An 18,450-nucleotide genomic window follows, 5' to 3' on the forward strand; every position below is an offset into this window, starting at 1 on the left:
GGCTGTTCGTGACGCAATTTTCCCGCCACCAAGAAGTGTGTGTGTGGAGCGGAGGAAACGAGTTTGCAAAAAAAGAAAACGGCTTTTTTGAAGTAGTTTAACTTTAAGAACGAGGAGACTTACTGCAGTTTCTGGAAGAGCTTCAGCCATGCCTTCAGTTCAGGACTGGATAAACAGCCCGCTGGGCGCGGTGGACGCGCTGTTCGGTAAAGAGCTGCAGTTTAACAGCAGCAGGGCTCTGGCTCTGTCTCACTGCTGACTGCTGAAACGTGGGGTTAGCCTGGGCAGCATGCTAGCTAACATATGGATAGGTTGGCTCACCTAAGCTAGCTGAATAATTCTCTTTATTTAAATAGCTAGTCTGGTCACTTGAAGCACAGCAGCTCGTGTGTGTGAATTATTAAGTGTCTGTTATTTTCCATATATACCTCGTTGTTTAATTAAAGTTGTTAAATTCTGTTACAGACTGGCAGCATGGGGCTAATTTAGGTCAGCTAACAGAGGCGTTTAGATATGAAACAGGAGCTGCTGCTGTGATTATAAAGCTGTGTTTCTGTAACGTTATTCTGTGTTTTTCAGCTCAGAACAGTTCCAGGTCAGACTGGGAGAGGAAGATTGTGGAGTATTTCAAAGAGAAACTGAAAGTAAACGATGCACAGTCCTGGGTAACTTTTTAATCACGCACTTTGTTTATAAACACGGACTATGTGGAATAATAATAATAATAATCAATAATAATAATAGTAATAACAATACTACTACTGCTACTACTAATAACAATAATAATTAGCATAACAATCAGAATAATAATGACAATAATAGTAATAATATCATCATCATCATCATAACAAAATTCGAGTAATAGTAATAGTAATCAGAATAATATTAATAATAATGGGTATAGTGATAATACTGAAGAAATTACTGATAATGATGATAGTTATCATCGTCATTACCATTATTATTATCTGTATTATCAGTAATAATAATAATAAGAAGAAGGATAAAAATTAATAATCAGAGTAATTGTAGAAATAATCAGAATAATATTATTAATAAGTGATGGTGATAATATTGATGATGATGATGATGATGATGATATTATGGATGATAATAACAATAATAATAATAATTATTATTTTTTTTATTATTATTATAATAATGAGTAATAATGAGTATAATATAAAAAACAATAATAATGACATAGTATAATCTGAATAATATTAATAATAATAGTGATGATGAAGATATTACTGATAATCATGGTGATTATTATAATAATCAGAATATTATCAACAATAATATTGATGGAGATAATACTGAAGATATTACGGATAATTTTGATGGTATCATCGTCATTACCATTATTATTATTATTATCTGTATTATTATCAGTAATAATAATAAGAAGGATAAAAAATAATTATTATTAAAATAATGAGTATAATATAATAATAATAATAATAATAATAATAATAATGACACAGGATAATCTGATTAATATTAATAATAATAGTGATGATGATAAATTAATTATAGTGATGCAGATAATATTAAAAATATTGCTGATAATCATGATGATTATTATAATAATCAGAATAATGTCAACAATAATATTAGTGGGGATAATATTGAAGATATTACTAATGATGATGATAATTCATTTTTTTTACGTGTTTAATATTGATCTACAATGTATAAAATAAATAAACGAAAAACATTAAATACGAAGGTGTGTCCAAAATTTTGACTGCTACTGTAACTGTAATCTTGATTGAATTGCTGGTTTGTTATATAAATAACCTTGTTTTAAGTTATTTTTGTATGTAACACGTTTGTTTGGTTGTGACACTCCAACCAAACACTGTTTGTGATGTTTAGGTTCCCTCTCTGAATGACGTTCCCCTGCACTATCTGAAGCCCAACAGTCTGGTGAAGTTCCGCTGTATGATCCAGGACATGTTTGATCCAGAGTTTTTTATGGGGGTTTATGAGACAGTTGACCCTTCAACAAATTCAAAGGTGGGCAAAAATATTGTCAGTTTATCGTTTTTTTGGCCGAAACACCTTACTATTTAGCATTAGTAGATTTAGTGTAATTTCTTTCATCCATCCTTCTTTCAACACCCTGTTATTAGTTTATTTTTTATTTTCTTTTAGTGAGCACTTAAGTTCATTGAATTTTTTTTTGTCAATTTTGTTTGTTTGCGTACAAGGGCAGTCACTTTTTCCTCATAATTCTATAATTGTGCTTTATGTACCTTTTTTGTTATTTAATAAAGCAGCAGGTATGGATTTTGCCTGGTAAGACGGTGGTTATAATGGTCTAATGCATACACCTGAACAGGCAAATGGCTGCATTTGTAGCGTGTTGTCTGATGTGAGTGCAGCATAATTGTTATTGTGTTCATGTTGAAATACATTTAGAAATGACAAATTGAGCTGCAGTGAATCATGTTGCCATATTATTCAGTTAATAGTTTGTATGTTTAAATACATAATATTTATTTTATCTAATATAGATGATTAATAAATTATAGTTTAAAATTGAGCATATGGTCCTTGTTAATTTATGTTTATTAAATCTGGCTTTTTCTTTTTATTCATTTGTCAGGTGCTGAGATGTGGAAAATACAAAGATGTTACTGATTGTGGCGTGAGTATCTATCTTTCTCTCAATATTTATGAATGGATTGTTGCATGGTCACTTAGTCTACTGTTAAAGTGATTGTTTCTGTGTAGTATATGCTTCAAATAGTATTTAATTTAGCAGTTATACCTAGTAATATTTCTGCAAACATTTAACACCTATTCTCATGCAGAAAGTCAGTCACTCTCTTTAACCTTAATCAATGGTTCTAAGGGGAACATGTTTATCTTTACAGCAGATTGATTTCAACTCCAAAAACGCTGTTACTTCAGAGAGACAAACCTTTTACTGCGTTCCTATCCCAGGAGAATCTCAGTGGGTGAAGGAAATATCCTTTCGGAAGAAAGCTCTTCATCTGTGGATCAAGCTGCCCTAACATAATGGTGTAAATTGAATGATCATTGCATAAAACATAAATTAAGGTCTTTATGACCTTGTGAAATGTGATCTGGTGTATGCCAGTCATGCAGATGGAATTGTTTAGACGGTAATTGTCCTTTAAATATTATTGCAATTATAGAGTATACATCATTGTGTACATCTTTGCTCTTACTGCTAGCATACATCCTAAACCTGCTATTTTGTTTGTTTGCTTCCTAACCTATAAATGCATATCATGCTCTAGCAAGTTTAAAGTTTTAGAGGTTTTCTTCTTCCTTATAAGATCTGTGATTTCTCTCAAATAAGGCCTCATTTAAGTGTATTTGCCTAATTTTGACATTTTTTAAATGTATTGATATATATTTTTTTAATCTGACAACTTGATCAGCATAAATTAGCCCTGGTTCTGTCAAATCAAGTTACCGGTATGTAATAATTGTGACTGGCATAATCTCATGTATGAAAGTTTGGCTTAACCGTTGAGTACAGTTTTGCTGGATCTAGCCAAGCTCGAGTGGTGCCCTCCACATCCTACACCCCGAACAGGCACAAGCGCAGTTACGAGGAAGATGATGACATGGACACACAACCACAACAAGACAAAGAGTTAAACTCAGGTAATATTAAGATTGTGTTTTATATTTGAGGATAATTGCCAATTAAAAAAAAAAAAACGATACTTTTGCTTTTAAATTAAAGAAATGTTGACGGCACTGCAAAAGAATATATAATGTTCTGCTTTTACGAAAGTCAATGTCAAAGTTCTTTTATTTGTCTCCCAAAAGAGAATTTTTTTCTTGGACAGAGGGCTTGTGGCACAACACAAAAACAACACATGGCCAACATATCATTACTTCCCAGTGCATTACATTTTCATACTTTTACACAGACCCACAACATTGTGGATATTTAACATCTTTACTCTCAAAGGTACAAAGGAATGTTTGTAGCTTTTATACCTACACAAAGGGATGCTGTTTCTTCTACCTCAGTTCATGAGCTGGTACACATGGATACAGCACGTGTGTAGTGTGAGATACAATGATCAAAGCTTACATATTCCCCACTTTCACAACTCTTGCAGGCTAAGAGGGGCAGGGGTGCCAATAATTTTTCCTGCTTTCTTGACTAGGCTCATTATTTGAGTCTTTGATTTAACTGTCAGATTGCTAAATCAACCAGTAATGCTGTGTCTCAGAATTGATTTAATGGTTGCTCTGTAAAAAATATATATATATATATTTCTACAGTCACCCAATGCTTACATTGCTTTTTCTTTTTTTAATAGGAACTCAGAATGAGGACACCCATAGGAATACGGATTCCAAACGCCTGGAGACAGAAGCTCCCAGTCACAATGCTTCTCCTTCACACTGCTCGTCTAACCTAGATCTCAACTTCCCTCTGCCTGGAGAGCGAGGCCCAGCCTGCCTGGTTAAGGTAGTTTGTTTTTGTATGTTTGAATGAATGAATGAATAAATCTATGTTCTGTGTGTATTTCTAATTGAACAATACAATGCAATTATTCTTATAAATAACACATCTTCTTTTTTGATTATACTTGAAAAAAAAACCCTGATGATCATTAAGTTTTCTACCCCTTGTGTGACACTGGCAGGTGTATGAGGAATGGGACGGCTTTAAACTGAATGACATGCTGGAGGTTTTTGGCATTCTCTCAGTCGACCCTGCTCTGAGCCTGATAGCTGAAGACAAGTAAGATTGCTGTTTTATTGAATAGCTGTTTTCAGTGGTGCAGTCTTGGACTATAAAGTCTGTGACTAGGCTTAATCCATGTCTAAGAAAACTGACAGTAATTGTTATTATTAATTAGCATCAGTACACTTAGTATACACAGAGTATATTGATTGTGCCATGAGATCTCGCAAGATTAAAACGGCACAAAATTTCTCGTCAGGTGTCAAAAGTGTCTTGCAACTAATGCACAGGTAACCAAAACAAATGTTTGATCCTTTTTGGCAGCTACAGCAGCTGTGGTCTGCTCTAGTGAACCACCGTGCTTGAACATACACAAACGCACACACCAGCACGTCTGCCTCTCTGTATCTGCTGACTTTAACATGTTGTTCCATTAATTGCGTGGTCCGTCAAGCCTTGTGTTTCCACCCACATGTTCCTGCTTTTGCAAAGTTTAAACTGCAAAGTGATGCGGAATCGCATATAAAACTGATCATAGGTTTAATACAGAACCCTTACTGGGGGGATTCTGATAGTAGTTCTAAGGTCTGAAGATTACACCCAGCTGCTGTTCTTGCATAGTGTTCTGTATTTTACTGCATATAATAGGGTTGTATTTTATCATATCATACGCAATAATATCGCCAACATTTTTAAATATCATGAACAATATTATACTCTGAAATATTGTGCCATATCACCCATCCATAATTGTCAAATCGTGGTACTGCTTTTTTCTGTTTTTAGTAAAAGAATAATTGACACTGTTTTCATTTCCCATTATATACCTACTAGAGACTTATTATATCAGATTATATCTGTCTATCATTTATTTTACTTTAATCATGGATATATGGAGATATTTGGAGTGCATTATTAGTATCCTGATATTCTGGATCATTAACGTCTGTTAATCTGATCAAATTATTGTATTCTTTGATATCTCACTTAGGGGTGTGCCATATAGTATCGTATGCAATATAAATTTTTTTATTATTTTTTTTTATTCAATGTTTTGTCATATATATAACCATATCACGTTATCGCGAAAATACCATGAAATATCAAATTTCAGGCATTTTTAGATCTTATTTTTTCTATTATTTATTGATTTTATATTTACAAGCATTTTAATTACACTTATTTATATTTAATATATATTTCTGGTTGCAGGGAAGCATCATCCATGCTGGACCCCACAGAGAGCATGGAGACCATGGAGGAGCAGAGAGCCCACAGTCCACCTGCATCACTCGTTCCGAGAATACACATGCTGTACGCCCAGCCACTGCAGCATAACAATCCCCTGCTGCCCTCTGCTGTTTCAGAGGACAAAGCAGCCTGTAAGTATGGGCTAGTGGTAGTTCATATACACAGACAGCATGCGTGTTCTGTAAGTTATTTCAACATCACAGTCTATAAACATGCATTTGTTTTTTTTTTTTAGTTTTAAATGGCATCTTGGGTGAGCTGGCTTCAGTCAGAGCAGAGCTGCAGACTTACCTCACACATGTCTTCCTGGGAGACTCACTGGCTGCAGAGTACCTCATTCTTAACCTCATCTCTAGCGTGTGAGTGGAGATTATAAACCCCCAGCTTTTTTTTTTTTTTTCTTCTGCCCCTTCCCCCCCTCCCAATGATTGCATTTGTTGTGCCACTTTTTTGTTGTTTCTACAGTAGCTACTATTATTTAATTTGTAGTTGTTGTGTTAACATTAACTGCAGTTAATTGATTGTAGATATTAATCCACTTTTATACCAACCTTATGTAGGTATGCTAGACGAGATGTTCTTCCCCTGGGCAAATTTGCACTTAATATCAGCGGCTGCCCCCACACCTCTCCATACACAGAGCACCTCTACCAGGCCATTCAGCAGCTTGTGCCATCTGTGAGTATGGAATAATCACTCCTCTGTAGTCAGTATATTTCCTCCGTTTCAGACAGCTATTACCCTCAAGGGCAGAAATAATCTGTGTGTGTGGTGTTGCATTTTAACTAGTCATACCGGCTATGCATGAGTCTCAACAACATGAACAGTCAGCGCATGGTGCCCAGAAAAGATTACACAGCCAACCGGCTGGTGAGTGGGACTCTCCAGCTGGCCAGCAACACCTCTCTGTTTTTGGACGAGACGCAGCTCGAGCAAGGCCAACTGGACACCACAGGTGAGAGAAAAAATTACCATTTTTCTGTGAAAATTCTGAAAACTCAGGTGACTGTATATTTTCCTTGGTGACCCATTCAGACCTGTTCAAAATAAATTCACGTTTTAATGAAGTGCACCTGTCACTGAGATTTTATTACAAATATATAGTTATATTAGCAGTATGTAAACTTATTATGAAATGTTACCTCAGGGGGTGGTTTAGGAACACCCACACCTTTGTAAGTTGATTGCGTCTGAAGTCAGGGCCATCCCTCTGTGGGTGCCAGATGGTTTGACATTCCATTTCATGTGGGCATTTAACATGCATTCTTGATCTGCAATGTCTGTGTGTACTTGGAATACGTCACAGAAGCCATTATCACCTACAGTGGACAGCGCAGTGGATAGTAAAGATCATGAATGGTGGCACCTGGACAGGATTGTCCATACAATGGTCACAAAAAGCATGATCTTTTAAGCTGGGAAGTTTTCAAATTCAGTACTGGTACTGTCAGAGGTGACTGCACTATACACAGACTGACTTTTCTTCCTTTTAAGCATTACATGCCTATAATTGTCTCCCAGCTGAAGTAAAAGGGTTAACAGCTGTTGGATTGTTTTGCAGAAGTCTGAAATCATGGTTATTGAGTTATCTCCGACTGTGTTAAACCGTGCAACATGCTTTTCTTTTGAAAGAAAAAAAAGAACACTAGGGAAGGTCTTAAAGTTCTTATTGCATCTTAACCTCAAGCACCTAATTTAATACATATGTACCAAAATATATTTTTCTTACCTTGCTAGAACCTTTGAACAACTTTTGCTCTGTCTGGATATATAAAACCAAGTGTATGCCACAATATAGCCAAATATGAGCTGAAGTGGCAATAAAAAACCCAACTGTGTTATGCGAGACTGTTTCTTTTATACCATTTCAACCTGCCCAGCGACTGCAGATGAAAATTTGCCATTTGGCTAAATCTGGCCCATTTATATTATAAAATAATGATATTAATTTAATATGTATTAACAACAAACAGACGAGCAACTTTAAGAAACCTGATTCTTTAAGAAACATTCACGTTCAATGCAGGAGACCCCACATACACACATCCCGCAGGTCAGTGTAGTGTTCTATAGGCTCCATGAGACAAGGCAAAAAGTCATTGGGATATTATTATTTTTTATATATATTAGTTTTATTAGAGGGTTTACCTTTGTTGTGGGCATTACTAAAAACATTGGTATTTTAGGTTATGCATGTTGTATTAAGTTGGATGTCAAAGTAATTGGTGTATACATTGACTTTGATATTTTTATGGGTACATGATTCATTGGCTTAAGAAACCAGATCATCTCTATTGACACTTGTTTTATTGTTTCAAGCATCACAGTAAGCAGTAAATGCAAATAAGAAATAAGATAAGAATGGCCACCTTGTTGGGATTTCCACAGAATAGCAGAAGTCCTTCAGTTAGGGTGCTGCTGATCTTGTCGAGCTTTGAGCCAAAACAGTACACTGTCTGTTTACGTGAGTCACTAAACACTGGCATTTGTAACCATACCTCCTGCTGTTCCTAACAATCTTCATTTCTTCTATTCCGTTAATGCTTTTGTTTGTCTGAAATGTCGAGGGGAAATGAGAAATGGGTAAAGTCTGACTAAGATGGCTTAAATAGTCAGACAACTGCCAGAAGTACTGGCTTGAAAATAAATGAGCAAGCCAGAAATGGTGCTAAGCTTACCTTGTGTTGAGGAGCTGCCAAGGCCTAAACAAAGACAGAACTTTTTGTGCATTGTTAACTTTTTACTTTCTAGTGTTTTAGTTGTCGTCTTTTATAGTCAACATGCTACCTGTAAGTATTTGTTGTGTATATGTTCTATATGAAGCCCTGTGCATCTCTTCCACGTAGGCGTGCAGAACATCACAGCGCTGGGGAACCTGATCTCATGGCAGAAGGTTGATTATGACTTCAACTACCACCAGATGGAATTCCCCTGCAATATTAACGTGCTCATCGCATCGGAGGGCCGATCGCTCCTCCCGGTAAGGACAGAGTAGAGTGCCTACATCCTTCTCTTTCTCTCTCTCTCTCTCTCTCTCTCTCTCTCTCTCTCTCTCTCTCTCTCTCTCTCTCTCTCTCTCTCTCTCTCTCTCTCTCTCTCTCTCTCTCAGACACTAGAGGGCGAGTTAGGGAGTGTGTGCTTGTGCTCAGCTGGGTGTGAGTGTGTTGGGTTTCAGAGGCTCTCTCAGGAGACTGCTGCTTGTTTCCACTGGGCAGTTGAAGAGACAGTCTGATATTTCTGTTACAATCCAGGGAGGCCTCGTCAGCCCCCGGGCTGGGCTCTCGCTGCTGCCTCACTCTGATGTGAACAACCTGTGGAATGTGCTGTGCTATTCCTGGGCTCTGGCTCATGAGTTACCATGGCTGCAGCTGCACTACAAGGACATGAGAGAGAGAGAGACCAGTGCAGATCATTTGTTTTACTTAATAGAATTGACTGTAGAGCTCACACACCACTTTTATACAACTACTCATTTAACAGAAAATAACTGCTGCGTTCCAAAGAATAGGCTACACTTGAGGTAGACTCCATCATAGTAGCCTATTAGTAGGCCTGTAATGATAACCTTTTATGTTTGGACGATATGTTGTCCCACAGAAAATTGCGATTAAACACTATTATTACCCAAAAGAGCCCATGGTGATTATATAAACCCTTTAAAAGCTGTGTAAAGTTCCTTACAGCACTCAGTCCATCACTTTAACTCATAAAGTTCCTAAGTGACACATACTGAACATACTGAGAGCATCACTACAGGACAGAGTTTGAATGAATGTGTTTGTTCATCTGACCTTATTTGCAGAATGTAGAAGTGCTGGGTTAGTGCTAAAGATAAAACTCCTTTTTTTTTTTTTTTTTTTTTTTTTTTTTTTTTTTTTACCTAGTTCTGGTATGATTTGTAAAACTAAATGATAAACTGACTTATAAAATTGATGTGGCATCTGTTACACCAGTATTTTAACCTTTAAATATTTTGTCAGGTCCCCTTAAGAAAAAAACATGAAAGAGCTGCTCGCTAAATTTATCCGATTCATTTTTTGTGTTTGACATCAATATTCAGAAATGGGTCTAGGTTTTAATGAGTTAAGCTCATTAAGTTGATGAGTTAATGAGTTAAGACATTTTAATATAATAATTACAAATAGCATAATGCAATTTGTTTTCAGAACTTGTGTGCTTTTCCAGTTCTTTAAATAAAATCTTATTATATAGCTTTTCAGGTTATGCTAAAAAGCAACTTTGCAGAGATCTGAAAGCAAGAAAATAAATTTAAAGTATTACCAGAATTTTAAAACAAATTCTGGAAGCTTTGTTTTCTTTTCTTTTTTCCCCCACCCAATTCTCACTGTACATTTACTACATTCTGGCTGCAAGGGATGTATCATTTTTGTCCTCATAATCACCCCACTGTATTTCTCACCTGTTTTTGAAGGATCTTTTACTTTGGAACTACTTGATGATGTATTGAAGAAATGCAGCCTATTTGGGATTTGATTTTTTTATTTTTTATTATTGTTTCTGAAATTCTTGGTGTGAGTTAAGAGTAACTGAAAGAATCTAACTATGTATAGCTAATTATTCTAAACACCTGACCCTTGAAGGGTTTTTGTTCTTTTCGGTTCAAAAATGTATCTTCTACGTTTGCAGTGTGACTGCCAGGTGCACTTGTGCCCCGCTTTAAACCCACCCAACCTGGAGGAGTATCTGAAGACAATACAGCTGGCACAGGTTTCATCTCAACTCAACAAGTATCGCATCTACCTCTCGGTAGCTCGCTCCCTGGACTATAGCATCTCCGACCAGATGACCAAGGTCTGTAATTGTGATTTATGGGTTGTGTTCACATCTGGTCCCTTAGTATATCTAGGATTCCGTATTAGGATTATAAGACCAAGCCACATTAAAATGTAAGTGTAAAACACTGTGGTGCTCTGAGATGTATTACAGCATCTCTCTCTAAGGTGCATTCAACTGTCTTAACTGGGGGCTCATTTGACTTAAGTTTAAATGAATGTGACTAAAATCTTAGCTCGGAGGAAAGCGCAGTGAATCTGTTCCAATACATCAGCTCACAGACGCCTTGTGCTGATTGACATCACCTTAGGAATGATGAAGACAAAAATTGCCATCTACCCACCCAGAGAGAATAAGGCCAATTTTGCTCTCTCAGGGCTTTGGCAGCTGATTGCAGGCTACATGACTGAGATTTGAAACAATTACTTAAATCTCATCAAGATTACAGTGCAGATAGGAGTCATCTGTATTGACCAGGTGTAAACAGGGTCTTCCTGTTAGCTCTTAATTGGTGTTTCATATGAAAATTCAGTTTTTACTAATAAACATTGGGGCCTGCACTGCTTGTTAGGTTGTTCAGTGTTTCATAATAGAAAAATGTCAGAATGCATTCTACTGATGTGTGAACATCATTTGACCCCACTTTTGCAGGAAGTAGAGGAGGACTTTGTTGAAATGCGTAAGGATGACCCTCAAAGCGTCTCTGCTGAGGACCTGCATAGGATGCTGATAGTGGCAAGGTGAGAGTGATCCACTTACTACACATTTCATTCAATTATTAACCCCTTATTCAAAATAGTTGGGTCTTTTCTGCTTCTGAAGTTATTTTAAATACTATTTTATTTGCTTTCAGATTGCTGTCTTTGAGTTATGGACAGACAAGTCTTTCAAGAGAGAACTGGATGAAGGCCAAACAAATGGAGCTGGTGCGGATTAGCCGAACACAGCAGCAGAAATGTGTTAATGGAAATGAGCCTTAAACGTACTCGTACCTTTCCAGCATGGCTTACAACTTTCTTATATACATAGTGGAGTGTAAGTCATGTCTTTTTTTTTTTTCTTTCATTTTGTTAATTCTTGTTTTTGTACAGCACTGAGGTTCTTTTTCTTTTCTTTTTTTACTTGACCATTTTAAAAGGTACAGTAATGACAAAATGGAAATAAATAGGTATTTTTTGAAAATATTTTCAGATCTGGAAATTGTGTACAAAATTGATACTGTACAAAACACACACCCTTGCAAAAGTTCTTAACACACTAACATGTTTAAAAAAATAAATAAATAAATAAAGGTGATTTGTTTAAAAAAATGATTTTTTTTGTTGTAAGCTGATGTGTGCCTGTACATGTTCCACCCATATTCCAGGACTGAAGAATTCTTTCCCTGTCCAGAAAAAAAAAAAAAACAACTGTCCAAAATTCCAGAGTAAGGCAGGACTGTTTCCGTTTCTCCTGTAGTAGAGCTGAAAACCAGGAATGCACTGTGAATCAGCTCTATATGGCATCAGACAAGCTGTGCTGAAGAGCACACTTGCTGCTTCTGGAACAAACATCTAGACAATGAAGTCCTGTATTATTAGGAAAGTGTAAATACCTAAGAATCCTGCACGGCTAAGCTTTTTATTTCCTGGTTGGCCGATCGTATTAAATCAATCAAATTAAACTAAAGATTTCTCCACTTAAATTTAATAGACATATTATTATTATGACCAAATATGTCATAAATCTAGATATGTGAGAAGTCCCCCAGTATGTCAGAAGTTAGAGTGTAGAAGTGTACCACTGCAGCCATGTACAAATTAAGAATTTCAAATCAGTTTCCTTTCAATTATTTACTTAAAGAACCTCCAAGATATGCCCCTTAACATTTTAAAATACAGCATTTATACACAACTGTTAAATGTTATTAGCAAACACAGGGAATTAAGTTTATGAAGTTTATAAGACTAAGAATAAATAGGCTATTATACGATACAATAAAAGTTCAGGTACATTGGCTGGAAACACCTCACACACTTGTGGGGAAGAGGCCATTGATCACACACATGGGAAGATACTGGAAAGTGTGCTTGAATGCTGTGCAATAAAGTGACACTGAACACTACATGACTGAGAAATAAAACATTTTCAAAGAGACAGAACATAAATTCAGTTAGCACAACATGTCAGTTCAGTGAGGAAAAGACATAAATGGCAAATAAAATGAGGTTTCAAAAGCACTTTGTGTCAAATAACTCCTTTTTTCAGCAAATTTGGGGAACACAAAAAAACAAGGAAGGTGCAACTCCTTATGCATAGAAAATCATAAATGAAATACAGGAAAACGTACATGAAACACAAAATAAAAGGAAAAGCTTAAGTGAACACCCATAACAGGAGGAATGTTTACTTACACAGCAGGTTAATGCTTTTTGGAAGATTTTAAATGTATGTACCACTTCCTTGTGTGAATGTTTTAAGTTTCCACTATAGTCTCCAGTTCAGTGCATGCCATCTCAAATGCTTAAAAACCAAAATACTCCTAAAACCTATAAACCAAACCCATTTACCCAACATACATATAATGAAAACAGCATTATACTACCACCTTATTCAAGTTCAGACAGTGCCGATGGTATGTCAGGAGGTACCAGAATGATGTACCAGGTCCTACAGGGTTTAAGGAAATGAATAGTGGGTTTCTTTTACTTACACAGTAAGTAAAAGCATGCATGAATAATGAAGCTCCATACAGCAAGTGAGTAAACAAAAGATTGCAGTTTAAAAGACATGATTCATAAAAGACAAAACAACCCATCAACCCTCAGGCTTGAGATGACCATGTCTTTCTTAAAAATCTGTTCTAGTCCACTAGATTATCAAAAGTAACCTGATAAAACAGCTAACCATCTTATATATTTCTGAATCAAGCCAGTCTCAACAATATTACCAGTCATTTTGTCTGAGGATTAACAGTAAACTGTAGCTCTTCTAAAGCATCATCCTACTTTAAATAAGCTTTAATTGCCATCACACGTTCTACAGAAACTTTTCTTCCAGACAAAATGTATTTATTATTGGTCTGCTTTGGGCTATAAAAAGTTTTTAGCAATAAGAGACGGTATTCACTGCAACATGATCACATGCTACAGACTAGCCTCAAAATATTGTATACAGAACTGCTGGAATAAAAAGTGGTCTTTGTAACAGTGCCCCTTACATGACATAACATTATAGTGGGGTAATTAAAGAAAAATAGGCCTCACAGGTAAGGTGGCCTCATACAGCCCCATATTTCCTCCATTATATTAAATATCACATCAAACAGAAGCACCCCAAAGGTCAGATCTCAAGCCTGAGCTTCAAAACATCAACAAACAGTATTAACGTGGCATAAATCTGATTTTACTACACTGCAGACCCAGCAAAATAGAACCTGAATGAAAGCATTTATAAACATTGAATATGAAGGTAGATTTGTCAGAAAATACCTGCACTTAATATTCTTAATATAAGGCTTACTCTTGATATTTAAGAGTGCAAAAAGCATTTTACAGTGTTTTTAACATTTGGCCAGGGTTTCTTGCATCTGAGCTACATCAAATACCTGCTTAAAGAGGAGTTACAAGCAGTCATAAGGAGTCATAAGCAGTATTATATATAGTATTATATGCATATTCATATAAACATTGTTATTTGTAAGTATACAGATTATTTTGAGTCAGTTTTCATTCGGAAATCGGAAATACAAAAACGTATTTAAAACACAACAGATTTAGGCAGGTATCTGATGCAGGCCTTCATTGCAAATAGACTTTAACCCTTTAGAGGAATAGAACATTTTACACAAGGATATTTTAAGACACTGACCACTGCCATTATCCTACTGCATTTCTAGGAAAAACGTAACATAACAGGTCACTTGTATAATTTAGAAAGAAAACGTATATAATAGTTTTAATAAATAGATTTTTTCCCCCATGTAACGCAACATGATAATATGGTTAAAGGTACAATAAGTAATACTAGTTTGCGATTTGTTTATGATTATAAACACAGTTTGTCAAACACGTGAATTCACAATGATGCAGCCTGTATTTACTCATATTATATTTCATCACCGCACAAAATCGCTCAAACTATGGTAGTAGAAAAGAAAGGCAGTTTTCCAGCTCACAAACTGTTTAGAGCCATTTAACCACCAATAAATAACGAGATAAACACTGTATCAAGCTGTAATGAAATTTTTTACTTATTGTACCTTTAAGCGGGATTTCTAATTCATTAACGCTAATGCATATAGAAATGTCTAACAACTCGAGGCGCTTCAAGTGCCCATTTGAAGTGGTATTCTTCTCAATCATCACGATAAAGAAACGTATGTATATCTATATACATATATATCTAAATATATTGAATGGAGGGTTCAACGTCAGAAGACTCATACAGTACTGTTCTTTTTTTTATATAATATACTAATTACATACAGGACAATAGTATTATTTAACCATAGATTATGACCTAGTACTCTGTTGCTACTTTGGTACATTTCTATTGATATACACCACAACAAAGACGTTTCTTGAGCTATACTTATGTATTTTGTTTACGTTCCTCTTTTTATTCTACTGTCTAATACTGAGCTGCCCACTGAATAGATATTTATGAATCTGGCTATTGTACTACATGTTTCGGCTATAGCTACAACACTCGACTGATGCGGAGCAGGAGTCACACGTTTCAAAATTAGGTCCTCTTCTCTCTTTTGACATGCAATAAAATCTGCTTGTCTCAACCTATTCTAGACCAATTTCTCAACATGCAAAACTGGTAATAATGTATGGATATTAAGGACTTTTTTTCATAAGGGCACAGATCAGGTTCAGCTTAGGTGTATACTATATACTTACACAACACTAGCTGTAAACATCAGTTGGATTAACTAGCGGAGAATAAGGAGTAGGGAAGTTAGCTGACTCTGTACACTGTTTGTGCAAGCTTATGCTACTGCTACTGTGCTGGAAGTCCCATTCTAAGCTAAAAACATACAGAATGCATGTATATGCATGAAGCCAAAAAAAAAAAACCACGCTATATCTGAATAATCCTAGTCTGGCACTGTGTAAACATCGCTCGCAATTCATTCTCCTGGACCTCATTGACTGCTTCTGGCTCTGGACTTTTCTGCACTTTTGCCACAGCAAAGTTGATACCTTGGGTGAGTCCTGCCTGGGTTATGCTAGCTACCTGCACCATGGAGCTCTTGATCTTTGCAAAGGGAGACACCACTCGACTTCCATTGCTGTCTGCTGGGGAAGGCCCTAGGCTTCCTTCCACATGGGAGCCAAAGCTCTTCTGTGAGCCGCATGACGCCGCAGAACCTGGAGGCTGGACGGTAAGAAGATATCCCCCTGGTACGGTAGGCTCTACATCAAGCTGTGAAGGACGAGGGAGCTGTTGCTGCTGCTGCTGCTGTGGGTTCGATGAATCTGGCTTTGTGCCTGTAGCTGATGCAACCTTTGGACCCTGAGATGGCAGCGAATTTGGTGGCAGTACTGGATGTTCCTCAAACACTTCTATTGGTTTTATCTGGGCATCCTGGACAAACTGGTGGCAGTAAGCGTCAACAGGAGTCCCAAAGTCAATCAAAATGGCTTCTTCTGCTTCGGAGGCTGCCCCAGGGGACTGAGCACTTGCTTCAACTGATAAACTGTCCTCTACCTTGTTCTCGCAGCCTGTAACACGAATAACAGAGGGCACAGCGAGCTCCACACTACCAATGGACTGAGAGCGGCTGCCAAGTCGAGGTGCAGATGCTACAATGCCACAACTGGGGAGAACATAGTCTATGTTTTCCAGGGAGCCTGAACATGGCTGCTCATCTGAATTGCAAGAGTCAGAGTCGGAGGAGATCCCCGCATCTGAATGATCATCACGAAGATCCTTAAGGCCTCCAGAGCCTGTATTCCCATCTGAAGTCTCCAAACTGCTGTCTGATTTCCAGAGGTTCACATGCATGGTGGGCTTTAAGAAGTTTACTTTCACTTCTGGCTTGGAAAAGTTGCCAAGTCTACCAAGGGGCTTGAAGTTCCCAATGTTGACATTAGTTTTAGTCTGCTTTACTTTCTGATTTAAGGATGAGAACTTGTTCATGAGGAAACTTTTGCCCTGAGCTAAGCCTGAGCCAAGCATTTGCTCATTGGCTTTTCCTTGAATGCCCATGATGTCTTCATGTGGTTTACTGTGTTTCCTAAAGAAGAAAAGCAAAAGGTCATATAAACATCTTAAACTTTAACAGCTCCTGAAACAAACCTTAGAGTGTTTAGCAGCAAAAGAAAAAAAAAACTACCCACCTTTCCAACTTCTTCTCTATTACTGGTAGATCAAGTCCCATAGCTTGTTTAGTGATGCGAATCATCTCTGCTATGCACTGCAGTGTGTCTGAAATAGAAATAAATTAAATCAAACATACTGCAAAAAAAAGAAATCATCATAAATCACAATCCCACAATATACAGCAGTGTCAAGCAAATGAACTGAGTCTTATCTAAAGCAAACCTATAAAAAAAGCCACTCATGCTTTATGGCCTTGTACCTTTTCCATCATCCTCTGGGTTTCGTGTGACAGCTCTCAGGGTATGGAAGTAACCACTCGTCTCCTCGTTTCTATAATGCAGTCGCATGCAGCAGTATTTGGGTTTGCCAAACAGAGTTGGTTCTGGGCCTTGAAAAAAAATAAATGACACCAAAATGAAGAAGAAAACAAAAAATCAATAAAAAGACTAAACCATGCAAAAATCTATCAGCAACTGTGGTTCATTTCACTGCATACAGAATGCACAGAAGAACTTACCTATTTCAATCTTTTCCAGACCTTCTAAACTGAGACGCTGGTACTGATTAACTCTATCTGCCTCCTCATCATAGCTATAATAAAAATAAAAAAGGCTGTAAGGCATGCTAGACAATATTTTTTAATGTATGTATAAAAAAGGTTATCAGTAATTATTCAGCCACTTACTACGCAACATAATATGCATTGTTGGACAGCAGTAAAAGGACATCCACATCTTTGTGCGTTGCATCAATCAGGCTATATAGGAACAAGAGGAAAAAAGGGAAATACGGAAAAACATTATGTAGCGGTAGCAATGTATTGCACTTCCTGCCAAGTAACAATAAAAGAACCAACTAGAAGTCAATAGGACCATATTTTGACTTGAGATACATTTCACACATACCAAATACACAGACATGCCAAAAGTCATGGGACAGCAATATGTACACTGGTTATGAATTGTTACCTATGATTGCTTGGGAATGACCACATCTGTACAAGTTGTAAGGTGTTATTTTGCAAGTGAGATCCAGTGTCCAGTGTTTCAAATTACACCTTTGCCAGATAGATGTGGAATCTCCAAAGTTGGACAACAGGCATATAACATTCCTTGATCCAGTGTCCACAGTGTCATGTGTGTACCAAGTATACATTATAGAACAGTAGATTACTACCCACAGCGAACAATGCAGTAAAATACTGTTCACTGTTATATATGTGTGAACAAAAATACAAAAACACAATGAGGTCATGTTAATTTATTTTACGATAAGTGGGTAATTTAATTATCGTGATAGGCCTATTCTTTTCCCATAACAGTTGGCATAACAGTGTACAGTGGTATACTTTGTGTAAAGCACAAATCATGTCAAAATATGAGTGAACTATAAGTAGGAAG

The 18,450-nt window shown here is 36.7% G+C and overlaps 2 protein-coding genes across 3 annotated transcripts in view; one reads left to right on the forward strand and one right to left on the reverse strand.

The window, feature by feature from the left end:
* On the forward strand, positions 1 to 12,045 carry LOC103029621 (minichromosome maintenance complex binding protein). 2 transcript variants are annotated; one of them, XM_007252247.4, is made up of 16 exons: positions 1 to 206; positions 580 to 665; positions 1,882 to 2,022; positions 2,615 to 2,656; positions 2,889 to 2,978; positions 3,519 to 3,648; positions 4,320 to 4,471; positions 4,650 to 4,747; positions 5,903 to 6,072; positions 6,177 to 6,300; positions 6,502 to 6,619; positions 6,731 to 6,896; positions 8,788 to 8,921; positions 10,589 to 10,753; positions 11,387 to 11,475; positions 11,589 to 12,045. In XM_007252247.4, exons 1-16 carry the CDS (start codon positions 149 to 151, stop codon positions 11,713 to 11,715), a joined length of 1,890 nt encoding a protein of 629 aa, XP_007252309.2. In that variant the 5' UTR covers positions 1 to 148; the 3' UTR covers positions 11,716 to 12,045. The 2 variants fall into 2 exon arrangements, with proteins under 2 accessions (XP_007252309.2, XP_007252308.2); XM_007252246.4 differs by having other exon boundaries at positions 2 to 206; positions 2,886 to 2,978.
* The window catches only part of inpp5f (inositol polyphosphate-5-phosphatase F), a 25,109-nt gene continuing 18,427 nt past the window's right edge, over positions 11,769 to 18,450 (reverse strand). Inside the window, exons 16-20 of the mRNA XM_007252248.4 lie at positions 17,736 to 17,807; positions 17,568 to 17,641; positions 17,310 to 17,438; positions 17,068 to 17,155; positions 11,769 to 16,964 (exon numbers count right to left, since the gene is read on the reverse strand). Of these exons, the coding sequence (XP_007252310.2) occupies positions 15,806 to 16,964; positions 17,068 to 17,155; positions 17,310 to 17,438; positions 17,568 to 17,641; positions 17,736 to 17,807 (1,522 nt within the window). The 3' untranslated portion in view covers positions 11,769 to 15,805. The remainder of the gene's footprint in view (positions 16,965 to 17,067; positions 17,156 to 17,309; positions 17,439 to 17,567; positions 17,642 to 17,735; positions 17,808 to 18,450) is intronic.

The sequence above is a fragment of the Astyanax mexicanus genome, chromosome 7, assembly GCF_023375975.1.
Source record: "Astyanax mexicanus isolate ESR-SI-001 chromosome 7, AstMex3_surface, whole genome shotgun sequence".
NCBI lineage: Eukaryota > Metazoa > Chordata > Actinopteri > Characiformes > Acestrorhamphidae > Astyanax > Astyanax mexicanus.

What these genes read in the sequence shown, in the direction of transcription:
- LOC103029621 (XM_007252246.4), top strand. Translation starts at nt 149, where the DNA reads ATGCCTTCAGTTCAGGACTGGATAAACAGCCCGCTGGGCGCGGTGGAC. An exon ending in AAGATGTTACTGATTGTGGC is followed by an intron (nt 2,657 to 2,885) that starts GTGAGTATCTAT and finishes TTATCTTTACAG; the next exon opens with CAGATTGATTTCAACTCCAA. An exon ending in AGCCTGATAGCTGAAGACAA is followed by an intron (nt 4,748 to 5,902) that starts GTAAGATTGCTG and finishes TTCTGGTTGCAG; the next exon opens with GGAAGCATCATCCATGCTGG.